Here is a 14,394-nt window from a genome sequence, read left to right on the forward strand (position 1 = left end):
CTTGCTCTCTGAAATTGGTGTGAGTGACAATGTGCGTGCCTTCTATGATGATGCACTCTCAGTCACAGATGAATGAGGTTGACTGTGACAGTCATGAAGAGTAGCTGCCCATTGTGCCAGCCTTTTGAGAGTGGCCATTCTACTCTTAATGAATGGCAAGTTATTGAATGTTTTACACAGAAATATAGTTATATTAATTAAATGGATTTATAGTATGCACAAGACTTGTGCAAATCAGTTTTCAATCTTCTTTACAGTTCTTTACACAGATATAGTTATATGAATGCAATGGATGTATAGTATGCACAAGACAATCGTACAACGTACAGCACTAATATGAATGTAACATGGCAAAGATGAATGTGATTTTGGAATTTCTGTGGTCTAATGTGATATTGTTGTTCATGATACATTTTCCTCACATGTAATGTTTTATTGTTGTAATGAATGTGTAGCATTAACAAGATGACCCGTTAAATACATTTTGGGAGCGATGATTGATGTATTTTTGGCCCAGTGCCCATATATAAGTTTAGTATTGACCAAGTTCAGAGGTTTTCATATGTATCAACTTACTTACTGTTATGTATTTTTGCACAGTTTCAATATGAAAAATAAAATGGATCTATTGCATTTTGGAGGGAAAAAAACGTGTCATGGATTTATTGCATTTTATTGCATCAGTTTTTAAAATAAATCTTTGAAAATCAAATTCTGGATTTTAATTTGTAATGTTATTTATAACCTCAAAATGCTATGTGAAAGTTTGAAACACAAAATAGTGGTTTTCACTTGCCACTTTTCTTGGTAAAGAAAATACATTTTTACTCAAATTAATCTAAATGGATTTATAGCGTTTTGGAACCAAACTCTTCATATACTCTACCGAGTTAATATCTATAATTTATCAAGAGGTAAAACATCAGCCTATTATATATGTATTTGTATTCTTATACATCTAATAGTTATGTAGAGGTCAGTGGTTGCTCTGTGCTAGAAATATGGGTGAGTCACTGTGAAGTCAAATCATTAACCCCACAAAGTGCGCAGTATGCTGTGCAATGCTCTTTGTAGCATGCCCCCTTTATCGTTTGTTTTTTTGCTTTTTCACCCCTTCATCCGTACTGTTAGTTCCTGAAGGAGTCTTGCAGTCACTTGAAAATGTATTGTTTTTCAACACTTATATTCCATTACAGATTTATTAGGTGGCCAATTTTCACAGCTTAATGTTGCTGTTTTTATCTTTAATTGTGTTCAAGTATGCTGAGATGATACTGTTCTAAACACTGTTAAACGTTCCTTTTTTCTTGGCTTAACATTGACCCACATTGTTGTGACCTCCTTAAATTCTACATGTGAGGATTAGGCACTGTGAGCTCTTTTGCCATTCTTCGTCAGATTAGAGCTGAAACAATACATCTTTTAGAAGAATAATCTTCAAAAACGTATCATTCATAAATTCTTCAAGCCACTTAACAAGCAAAAATGGCCAGCCACCCATTCTCTGCTTTCAGTTGTTTCAGCTTTGGAATTTCAAACAAAACACGTACATTTGTGACGTCTCCTGTGATGGATATTTGTCACTATTTCATTTTTTTTATAAATGAAGCCAAACAAAGTGGGTTATAATGAATATTTACACGTGACACACGTCTGTATTAGGCCTATTTTAATAAAATAATGGTACATTTACAGTAGACACAACACACAAATCTTCTCAAGCATCTTCGGCAGTACGTAAGAAGGATCTTAAATCAGTTTAATGTTGATTATTTGCTAGAAGTTAAGAGATCCTCTTGAATGATCTGCTTCCATGTACAGTTAGAGAAGAGCTGAGTCTGCTGGTTGTGATTGGGCCAGTAGTGGGTTTGCAATGCATTAGATGAATTGGTTTTCTAATTAAGTTAGATTAAGAAAATGCCAGTCTTTTACACTTTGCATCCTCAGTGCTGCTGCAGCGTCTTCCTCCTTAGACTGCCTCAAACATTTCAAAGCCCCTTTACTAATTTCATTCCATTTTAAATCCTAAACTAAAGCCTCCCCTCACGAAAAAAGTCCCTCCCTTACACTACAGAGAGTCTCTCCTTTATAATCGCAGCAATCCTAACTTGTTGATAGTGTGTTATAAATAACTGGTTCCAAAACAAGGATGGTTCAGTATTTGTGAAAATAATGTCTTTGCTGCTCTGTCAAATGTTCACAGGGCAACAAATGCTCAGAGGGCTTGCAGTGAGATGATGAAGCCATCTTATCAAAAGGGCCTTGTTGGCGATTTCACACAATGTATTCGAGAATTTCACGCTTTAAATAAAACTGCGCTTTAGATGCCATTTCCTGAGAGGTTTGTGTGAGTGAAAGAGGCTTTGAATTCAACCGGTGGTATAGCGGTATGCTTTTTAAATGTGTCAAAAGCCTCCTGGGTCTGCCTTCTTTGTTCCCATACACCTAAGTCATGTTTTCAGCTCAGCAGTGAGTGTACCATCTGTGAGGATACCTGCATTATGTGATATTTGATTTGATCTGTGATGCCCATCTCAAACCAGTCTTGGGTATTGGTGCGTCTTTGTCAGACTTTGCAGCAGTTTTATTTTACAGGCACATTCTAAAGTGGTATTTTTTTGTAGTTCCTTGCTCTTAAGTCAAGTTTGAAAAAGGTGCTAATTAAATTGACATAAGGCTTTTTAAACTATGGGAAATTATATTAAACTACACACAATACAGGCAGGCAGCCGTCCTTCCTGGTGGAAAGATTAGGATGAAATGTTTTGCAGGAGCTCTGAGAATGCGGCTTGACATTTTACCATTCAGCTCCGGCCCTGGTTCACCCCTCGTCAGTGCTGAAGGCCATGAGCGACTGATGAGTATGAGGCCCACATGTGACATGTGATCATGTGGTTGCTCGATTATGGCAAAAATCATAATCTCGATTATTTGGAAAACATCCATTTATTTAAAAAAATATTTGAACACTATGTTTTTAACAGTTGATTACCCTGAACTTTAAGTATAATTCAACTTAAAAACCAATAAAAAATAATTAATAAATAATCGTTTTATTTCGATTACGTTGTTTTCGTAATCGTTGCAAGCCAAAATCGTAATTGCGATTAATATACGATTTAATTGAGCAGCCCTAGACCTGGCAAACAGTTGACTCGGTGGAGGCTAAAGCAGATTATTATAGTAGTTGGGCCTAGCAATCTCTCTAAAGACATCCACTTCACTTCAGGTCACAAGACGCTCAGTAAAGACCATGTATTGGGACGGATCAATCCTAAACCACTGGTAAACAAAGCAACACGTTCTTACTAAGCACTGCTTGTGTAGGTCAAGATTATCCAAAAATACTTGTTCTCACCACATTTAATGCATAATGTCTATTTCCTGCCAAGACGAGCAAACATTGTACATCCATGGTTTTGAATAAAGAATGAACAATTGTACAGGGTTCGTACGGTCATTTAAAACCTGGAAAAGTCATGGAAATTGAAAATGCAAATTCCAGGCCCTGGAAAAGTTATGGAAAACAATATTTTTCCCAAAGTTTTGGAAAAGTCATGGAAATGTAACTAAAGTTGCGTCAAATATAATTTACATTTAATCTAATAGCTGAAATAATCTGCGGTTGCGAGCTGTTATGTGCCATCATGACGCGCATGGTGTTATTTTTTAATATATGAAGTGCGAGCTGTGTGCTCGAGTCTCCCTGCCTGGAACCGCTGTTAGAACGGGCCGTTCAGGTGTTCAGAGCAGAGCGGCAGAGCGTGATGTGAACTGGAAAGTTTTTCTGTCGCAATATCATTTAAGGAATCGTTGAGCTAGCTAGCTAGCATACATTGTCACTATCTGCTAACGTTAGCTTTAGCCTTCGTTTTCTAATAGTTTTTTTCATAGGCTATAAACAGAGGTGGTATAAGTATAGATCTTGTACTTGATTAAAAGTAGAAGTACTCAGATCGTGTACTTTAGTAGAAGTAGGCTACTCAGATCTTGTACTTAATAAAAGTAGAAGTACTCAGATCTTGTACTTAATAAAAGTAGAAGTACTCAGATCTTGTACTTGAGTAAAAGTAGAAGTACTCAGATCTTGTACTTGATTAAAAGTAGAAGTACCAGAGCGTAGCAATACTCTGTTTCAGTAAAAGTCCTGCATTCAAAATGTTCCTCAAGTAAAAGTAGAAAAGTATTCTCATCAAAATATAGTGAAAGTAGCGACAGTAAAAGTAGTCGTTGTGCAGATTGGTCCATTTCAGAATAATATATATGATGTGTTTTATAATGATTGATCATCAAAGTGTTCTCAAAGCTGGTAAAGGTGTAGCTAGTTTGAATGACTTTGTATACTGCAGGGTAGCTGGTGGATTTACTCCAGGTGGAACTAAAGTCTGATTTAACACTTTATTATATTTCACATCATTCATCCACATCTGTAGAGTAACTGAAGGTATTAAATACATGTAGTGGAGTAGAAGTACACCATGTACCTCTGAACTGTAGTGGAGTCAAAGTACACCATGTACCTCTGAACTGGAGTGGAGTCGAAGTACACCATGTACCTCTGAACTGTAGTGGAGTCGAAGTACACCATGTACCTCTGAACTGTAGTGAGTAGAAGTACACCATGTACCTCTGAACTGTAGTGGAGTAGAAGTACACCATGTACCTCTGAACTGTAGTGAGTAGAAGTACACCATGTACCTCTGAACTGTGGTGGAGTCAAAGTACACCATGTACCTCTGAACTGTAGTGGAGTCGAAGTACACCATGTACCTCTGAACTGTAGTGAGTAGAAGTACACCATGTACCGCTGAACTGTAGTGGAGTCGAAGTACACCATGTACCTCTGAACTGTGGTGGAGTCAAAGTACACCATGTACCTCTGAACTGGAGTGGAGTCGAAGTACACCATGTACCTCTGAACTGTAGTGGAGTCGAAGTACACCATGTACCTCTGAACTGTAGTGAGTAGAAGTACACCATGTACCTCTGAACTGTAGTGGAGTAGAAGTACACCATGTACCTCTGAACTGTAGTGAGTAGAAGTACACCATGTACCTCTGAACTGTGGTGGAGGCAAAGTACACCATGTACCTCTGAACTGTAGTGGAGTCGAAGTACACCATGTACCTCTGAACTGTAGTGAGTAGAAGTACACCATGTACCGCTGAACTGTAGTGGAGTCGAAGTACACCATGTACCTCTGAACTGTAGAGGAGTAGAAGAACACCATGTACCTCTGAACTGTAGTGGAGTCGAAGTACACCATGTACCTCTGAACTGTAGAGGAGTAGATGAGTTTGCCTCCCTGACTACAGTTGCTTCAGCGTGTAGAAGCTAGTAAGCCTACTATTGGATTTGTTTTAGATAGGCACTACATGTTTCATATGCAGACCTTATTTTCCTGTTACATGTTCAAATAAACAATTTTCAGTGGTAATTTTTGTTTGGTCATGGAAAATGAGGTAAAGGTCATTGAGAAGTTATGGAAAAGTCATTGAAAATCATTGGTGAAAAAGTGTATGAACCCTGATTGTAACATAATTAAATGATTTAAAGCTATGTTAAATGTTAAAGTATGTTGTTTATTAAGCCATAAGCACATATTTCTCATTAAGAAAATTTACTAAATCATTTTGATGCACACATCCCCTCCAATCAGGGCTCGACATTATAAATGGCCCGCTGGCCCGGAAGCACTATTTAGAGACCCCGGGCCAGCATAACGTACTTTCCACTTGCCCGCTCAGGCCACTAAAAATATTGTTTAAACGTTTTTTTTCCTGTGGTATTGGTATTTTGACTAGCAATTTAGTTAAATTGTTTCGTTTATTAACACTACAACATAGCGTTTTGTGAGTCGCTTGTCGTTGTTGGGAGAAAAGCAAACAGCTGTCTGCTGCGGAGCGCAGCGCGAGCAGGCTCCCGTGAGCGCGCTCCTTCACTACAGACTATCGCGCCACCTAACCATTCGCCAAAATGTTTTTAATACCAGCGGTAACCGGCCAAGCGCTGTGCAAAAAACTATCTTCAAATAAAAGAAAGTCACCGGAGGAGTTCAAGGAGAGTGACAGGGAGCATGAGAAGAAGAGGGAGAGAAAGTTTCAGCTTGACCGATGGAGTTGGCTGCAGTGACGCGTCCTAAAACCCTTTTATAATCTATCGATTAGATTTATGATTCAAAAATTATAAAAGTAGGGTAGACATGTGGAGATTATCCGGCTGAACAAAACGTGCATTTATCAAACAGGTTTGTTTTCCACAGACCTTATTTCCAGCTATTTTCCAAAACCCTGTGGAGAAATCCCATTGCTTTTTGTCGAGGGAACCAGCAGCTTACTTCCTGGTTTTAGGACGCGTCACTGGCTGCACCTCTCAATATGATGCCATTATAAACAAGGTCTTCCATCGGCTCTGTACATCAATGCCGACCTATGCTGACAAGTAAGTGAATAGTAGAAAATATAAAGGTATTGGCTTTAGGGAAATGTCCCAGCAGTTTAGGATAATGAAGGTTCTAATCAAATCTATAGCCATTACATTTCTAACTCCTAATGACAGGAATGCAAAAAGTGCATTATACAAATAATAATACTCATAATAATAGCAGACATTTTTTAACAATGACCACAATATCATTATTTTAATAAACCAAATATGAACAATTGAGGAAAATGAGTAAGAACTGATTGTTCAAATGTTGTAGTAATGTAGTTAGTGCATAAATTACTATTGCAGTGTTAATTTTCTTCATTATTAGTCGAATGCTCCGGGCCAGTGTGGTGGGGCCAGTGACAATACAATTCCACCGGCCCGGAGGGCCAGTGGCTTTTTACCCTTAATGTCTACCCCTGCCTCCAATCCTGTGTAAGTAGCTTATAATTATTCTTTGTTGATCATGTAATAACTGAAAATTATACTAAATTATGTAAAGGCATAAGCAGCAGAATTTGAGTCGCCTTAGAACATCCACATCATGTTTTTGTTTGTCTTTATCTGGTTTCTGTTTGAAGTTCATAATGTAATTGTAGCACATATTGTGTTATTGAACACGGGGCGTCTTTCTATTAGTCAGATGATACATCTGTAATGTTGAGGCTTACTGCAGCACAACAATGGATTGAATTCACTTTGCAAAACATGTTTTAATTAGAATTGTTGGTTACCTCCCCACAGAGATCATTTAACCATGTATTCTTCTGCGAGCATTTTGGGTCAGAGATGTGAGACGACTTAGAAGAATTGTAGTTGTTAAATGATGTAATGGAAGACAGCAACTGTACAGTTTGGTAGCCTCAGCAAATGCCTTTTGTATTAATCCACCCTCTAGTTAAACAATGTTGCTTGTTGAGATGGATTTTCGAGTGTGTCGTTGTGTGGGAATGAGATAAACCTGGGCTGGAGGATGTGCTTCAGTTTGTAATGAAGCTGCTCATGCTGTGCATTTCCATTCACATAAACTATAAAGGAAAAGTAACTTTTATTCTAACCACAGTTTATAATTGAGACAACAGAAGTAGTGTATGCCACATGACATTATTAATACATGGTAGCTATGATGAATAAAGACTAAGCACATGCCTGTTACTGTATAGCTAATTATCCTTTCGCAAAAGTAAAATCTGCAAATAAATGCAGTTTAAATTAAAACATAGAGCTTTATACAGATTTCGACGTTCCAGCCCTTTTGTTACCTTCCTGCCTTTTATGAAATGTGCCTGTTCAGGTTGCCTGTTTCTGTTTCCCACAACGCTCTGTCAGCCAGAGTTAGCATCACTTTTGCAGATCAGTAGCACAGTAACGCCATGATCTCCTCTTTTTCTGGAGTGAGCACATATTGGCTGTAAGAGAGAGCTGCATATCCCCTGTGTCAATGCTGTGTTCTGAGCCAGCCCAAATCTGTCACTCACTGCAGCTTTTTCTGCAAACGCCAGCTACCACAGAGCCCCGTCTGCAGCTAGGATGCTTCCCAGGCCAACTAGCACACAAAACTGTAAATAGCTAAACTACTGCTCGACAAGCCGGCCCAAATGTCATAACCATAGACTTTATCATCCCTTTGATGCCCCTGTTGAAATCCATTAACTGATATGGATGGTGGTTTAGTCTATTTCTTGTAACTTTACAAGAAGAAAGCTATATTATAACATTCTCTTGTCTTCAGTTTGGATACATCAAAACATATAACATTAGTTTATTGTAGGATGGAGAATAGTGTGCTTTACAACACTGCAATAATATTAAAGCTTCCAAAACCTCATAAAATATGCACTGTACTTATAGCGCTTTATCCAGTCTTTTTAAGACCCCTCAAAGCGCTTTACATGTCATTCACCCATTCACACCCATTAGCTAACATTCATACACCGTTGGCCATGCCATCGGGAGCAACTTCAGCGTTAAGTATCTTGCCCAAGGATACATCGACATGTTAACTGCATGGGCTGGAATCGAACCCACAACCTTCTGGTTGAAAGACGACCACACTCCCTCGCAGCCACAGTCGCCTAATGTAATTGAGAAAGGGGTTTTTATTCTAAAAGCAGACTTGCTTAAGAAATAACAGCAATACAACATCATTTACAGACCGACAGGACATTCAGACAAAGACAAAATAGGACATTGTTATTAAAAGGACAAAACAAATATGCAAATTGATAATTAGTGCCGGTGAGAGGAAAATGAAGATACCATTTGGAACTTCTCAACACAGGACAGAAATTATTTGTGTAGACTTTTTTTAATAGGCACTGACATTTCCTCTCTTTGTTCCTCACAGTCAATAAGCACAAACCATGGATCGAGACGACGTACCATGGGATCGTAACGGAAAACGATGATAAAGTACTGCTGGACCCTCCTCTAATTGCACTGGACAAGGATGCTCCTCTACGCTACGCAGGTGAGAGAGGAGGTTTAATGCTGCTGCTGCTGCTGCTTTTCATTTTCTCTCAGCTTCACTTCACTTGGAATGACTCATTTACAACGGAAAAAGGACGCACACTAACTGCGCTGTACCATCAAAGCTTTGAGAATGTGTTTCATATTATGGATGCAGTAAAACTGTTCATCGATGAATTATATAAGTTTCATTTCAGATTGACAGTGGACTTTTTTATTAACTGAAATATTTTGGGTATTTTTGGTATTCAAACAATAACAAAAAAAAGCTAAACTTATCATAGACATAAAACACCAAATGTAACCACAGCATCATGCTTTTAAAATCACGAGTACAGTATAGGAAGGCCTCTCTTTCTTCATGGTGTTCCATTCATTCTGTGGTAAAAATGGTATTAACGGCAGCAGAGAGGAGTCCTTAAACCACAAATGAGTTTGCTAAATTAGTTTAGATTAGTTATTTACTTACTCGTCTCAAAGTTAATGTTTTTCAATTTCTTTGTTTTTGGTTAGACAGCTTCAATCAGTCAACACGACAATAGATGTTCATGTTTTGTTCTATGACAAAAATATGTCAGTAAATACTACACTCGTGAACTTTGAATGATTTACTGTAAGTAGTTTATGGTCGAGGGAACCAGGGGGATGCTAACTTCCTGGTTGGCTTTCAAAAATACGTTATCCATGCAGCATTCTGTTAGAAATCAAATCTTAATTCAAATAAAAAATGTCACTCCGTAGTGAAGGACAGAACAACTCTGCTTATTGTTGAATAATCATTTAATGCACTTGTGGTAGAGAATATGTGACTCAATGACATTAGGACCTTTAGATCTTTATGACATGCCTGTCATACTGACATACATCCGGATACCATATCCTCCAGATTGGCCCTTTTGATATTCAGATCAAAACACTCTTTCATGTGTTTTCCTTCCCAGGGGAGAGGTACAGCTAACGTGCTTTATGTACCAAGGCAACATTTGCTCTGTTTTTTTTTAATCACACCAGGCTTGACTCTGGCCAGGATTCAAAGCACTTCAGCTCAGGAAAATTCACATCACACGAGGTGTGTGATCTTGTGTCTGCGAGCGCCTCTACACTCAGCACTCACACTCCACTTGATATTATCATTTCTAAAATCTCATTGGAATTATCTGATTTAGCAAGCAATGCTTTAACATCCATATGCCCATTTGTCAGAGGAGATGAATACATGTAATATTCTTCACAAAGTTATGTTGAATCTGATTGTTCCAAGAGCTAGTCGACCTGGCAGGACACAGTTTTTAAAGTTGACAACTTCAGCAAGAGTTCCATCGTTTCTGAAGGGCAGGAATATGAATTAAAGGCCCATTCTCTGCATGATGTGTGTCTCTTTTCACAGTAAATTAGTGTTGAATACAGAGCGTGGTGTTCCCACTTCTTTTAGCTGGGGCTCCCTTTATGATGAGCCAGGCTTTATGAATACATTGCATGTCCCTGTGAACTAGCTCTCATGACTGAGAGCGAGCAATCTGGCTTCACGTGGCAGCAGGGGTGACCAGCTCTGTCTGCCAGCCGCCTCGTCCTCCCTCCATCTGTGCCAAAAACAAGGTTAACTGTAAAGCTGACCTCCAGGGCCAAAGAAACCCAATCACAAGTCAGATTAGTGCACAAGGTGAATATCTAGCATGAATGAGGATCCACTGGATGTAGCTTTAAGTGTGTATGTCTCTGTGATGAGTTCAGTCAGGATGATTGGAGCTGAAATAGTTACAAACTTGAAAATGAGCTCTGTGTTCATTGAGGAATGTGCCCTAAAGAAGTGAGGAACACAAAGCAGGGAGCATTTAAACACTAGATATGGGTTATATGATTCACATAGGAACATAAGACGACCTTGTTTCTGTAACACAGTAACTCCAAATGGATGCCAGACAATGTACAGCATATTGATCTATTGGCTAATAATATTCTCAGATTCGTACTCACTGTATGCATTTAGTGCCAATCGTTAAATGATAGCTCCAGGTCAAGTCAAATTCGTAAACATCTTTGTGATGGCTGACCCGAGCTGAGAGGCCTGTGCGAGCTGAGGAATTCCTGAAGCCCTGGTGTGAGCAGGTCATTAGAGCTGGGGTGAACACGGAGGCTCGTAACTCCCACTGCATGACTGGCCCTGAACAGCACTCCCTAATGTGAAATCCATTTCTAATTGTTTAGTAGGTGCAAACAAAATGACCCGGTCCAACCCACCTGACGGGGCTTTAAAACAAACAACTATTGCACAGAAAGCATTAAGAAAAAACTCCACTAAAAGCAAGCCATGTTTCATATAAGCAGCACATTCCTTTATGGGCTAGCCGTTAAACACATTTATGTGTATTTACTTTGACAGCAGAGCCATCTTTAACACACATTAAAAACACACACTTTAACAGGCATTGTTTTCAAATGAACAGGATTATGTTATGATAAGTGTAGGTAATGCCTCAGTTTGCTATGTCATTTTACAGCTGAAAATGTCTTGGAACCCTCTGTTTTTTTTTCTTTACAAATTATGCAAACTAATGTCCTAGGTCACGCATTTAGGTTTTTAATGGGGTAATGGAATATCCTGAAGTGATATATATGATTTATATATATTTTCCTTCATGAATGGTATCCATGGTTTACTTTTTGAATATCCTAGTCCTTTACAATAATTGATTGATTGTTTATGTAGGCAAACAATAGGCAGGCAAACTCAATCCAGGTGATTCTACTTTTACCCACTGGCTGGTTTCTCCATATCCTTCTGGAACGCCCTGTCATACACTTCATCATTTCATTTATCTGTACTCCCAACTGGCTTCTTATCTAATCATTCAATTCTTTTAACTGGCTGAAGACTTTTTGTTTGTGGGAAACCACATATTTTCTGTCGGTCATGTTGTAAGCAAGAGTATGTTTCCTTTCTTTCCTCTGTGTTTTCTCTGAGATTCTAACTTGTCTTTTAACTGATCTGGGTTTATTTTCTCTCCCTTCCTTGTAGAGAGTTTTGAGGTGACTCTCACTGAAGAAGGTGATCTTGGGCTCTTTCTTCTGCCTTGTGCTTAGTTTTTACTATTAACCCACTAACTCAAAAAACCAGCATTCACACTTTTACACAGAAACTCCCGCCATGCTCTGTAATCTCCCCATTTGGTTTTCTCGATTTTATGTTTTTCTCACCCTTAATTTTTTGGACTTCCAACAGCTGGATGAAAAGTGTGATGTGGGGCTGACTGTACTTAGAAATATCTGTGCATGAGACATCCATTGCAGTTTGCAGACCCTAACAGTTTTTCAGCTGTCACCAAGAAACAGAAAGCTGCTTTAAAACAGGAGTTTTCAGTCACTTTGCTGCCATTTTGTCCAATCCAATTCTTCAATTAAGAAAATGGAAGGAACAGCTCATTTCGGAGACATTTGATTACAAGATAGAAAAAAACTGAAAGGACAGAGATGATGATTTGACAACCTCTTAACACCCATGATAATTGGAGCAGAAATGTATACTAAAATGGGTGTTTTAAAGAGGATAAAAGCTCTGTATATGTGAGCATCTTAAAGGCATCATCTATGTTGGTGGTGCCTCTCTGTGACCTATAAGATCTATGCAGGTGCAGTGACTCCTGTGGACTTTCTGACATTAAAGTCTTACACTGAAAGCTGCTGAGATTGTTAACTAATGCAAACTCTCTCTGCTACAAAGTTTCTGTTGTCGCATCTTTGCCTCAGTGGATCTCTTGAGTTAATTCTCCACCACTAATCTCCACCATTAGCATGGCTGCAGTTGTCATTTGATGTGGATGTCAAGCAAGTTGATATTTCTAACCCCAGTTCACATCCAGTGCTGATTGTTTTAAACTGTTATAGTCGAAGTTCTCTTATTATTTAGTTTTATTTGGATTTAATTTGCAGTCGTTTTGGGTGAAAGGCAAAATGACACAGGAAGAAATGATTTTCTTTAAAAACACATTTTATTGTCTCAGAGTTTGTTTGTTTTTCAGACTGTTTCACGAGTAAATTGGTGCCTATCGTGACGCTATAATGCTCAAATATTTTTATTAATTTGTATGCATTTATCTTCATTATTGTTTCTATCATACAATAGACCTTAGTAAAGAAATACATTATCTTTACTTCCAATAATGTTTTCTATCTTCTTATAGGCTTCATGAATTTGATTTCTAATATCTTAAGTACTTTGTAAAATGCCTGTCCATATATTTTCGGTTTCTGCCTGCATGACTGGATGCAATGTTTTCAAGTGGCTTGGAAAAGACACTCCGTCTTCTATGATACTAAATGTCCCACACCCTCTCCCAACTCCCCCTCAAGTACTCACCCATATGACAGTGCTTTTGGGCTTCCTCCACAGACACCACCCACCCCCAATCTACAACTCCCTGGCACCCAAAACCTGTGGCTGATCTTTTTCTTTTGCGTGAATTTATTGTTTTGTTTTTAACATTTTTTTTAATATTATTTGAAGAGAAAATGTCTCTCCTGATGTCAGTTATTTTGAACAAACTCTCTTTTGGCTCTTGACGTGTTCAGGTGAGATTTGCGGCTTCAGGATTCATGGGCAGAATGTCCCCTTTGAGGCAGTGGTCCTGGACAAGTCCACTGGCGAGGGGGTCCTCCGGGCCAAGGACAAGCTGGACTGTGAGCTGCAGAAGGAGCACACCTTCACCATCCAAGCCTACGACTGTGGAGAGGGTCCTGATGGCACCAACATGAAGAAATCCCACAAGTGAGTCAACCTCTACCAGTATAAGTGCCGGTACCCCTTTACAATAAGACTACCCTTATAAAGGGTTTACGAATAGTTTGTCATTAATTTATTAATTAGGTTGGGAACACTTTATAAATCCTTAATAAGCTTTTATAAGACGTAAGATAAACAGGGCAACTGCGACCGGTTGCTTGCCAAATAGAGAGCCCACATTGATCTGTACTGCTAAGCCTTATTAGAAATGGTAGTAACTCATTAATAAATGGGAATGTGTTTTACACTTTACAATAAGGCTCCCTTTTGGCAGCTATAAATGTTAGTAACTCGTAAATAAATGGTCATAAAGAGATGCCAAGAAACATCAAGATGGAAAAGAGGAGCATCAACTCGGTGAACAACAGATACCAAGGATGTTAGCTGATGAAGAAGAGGAAGTAAGCTAGGTAGCCAATAGGCTTAGTCATCTTGCCAAATAGTGAGCCTGTGTTGATGTATGAAAACTATGTTAGAACTGGTTTATAAATGGTTCTTAATGATTAATGAAGTGTTTACAACCTAATTAATAACATAATTATAAACCCTTTATCAATCCTTTATAAGGGTAGTCTTATTGTAAAGCTGTACCCAATCAGGGTGCAGAGGTAGTTCTCTCAATAAAAAGGGTTCTCAGTTCCCCTCACAGAAAGAGATAACGAAAAACAAACAGTTTATGTTGCATCATTTAGGGTGCTTTCACACCTAACCTATTTTGG

At 38.6% G+C, this 14,394-nt stretch overlaps 1 protein-coding gene across 4 annotated transcripts in view; it reads left to right on the forward strand.

Moving 5' to 3' along the window:
• clstn1 (calsyntenin 1) overlaps nt 1–14,394 on the forward strand; it is a 48,297-nt gene that overhangs the window by 15,279 nt on the left and 18,624 nt on the right. For 2 of the 4 annotated variants that reach the window (XM_034086474.2, XM_034086472.2), the window contains exons 2-4: nt 8,777–8,899; nt 11,915–11,944; nt 13,465–13,660. In XM_034086474.2, coding sequence (XP_033942365.1) covers nt 8,777–8,899; nt 11,915–11,944; nt 13,465–13,660 — 349 coding nt within the window. The remainder of the gene's footprint in view (nt 1–8,776; nt 8,900–11,914; nt 11,945–13,464; nt 13,661–14,394) is intronic. The other 2 variants (XM_034086475.2, XM_034086473.2) reach the window with 1 other exon arrangement.

This window comes from Pseudochaenichthys georgianus, chromosome 7, assembly GCF_902827115.2.
Source record: "Pseudochaenichthys georgianus chromosome 7, fPseGeo1.2, whole genome shotgun sequence".
NCBI lineage: Eukaryota > Metazoa > Chordata > Actinopteri > Perciformes > Channichthyidae > Pseudochaenichthys > Pseudochaenichthys georgianus.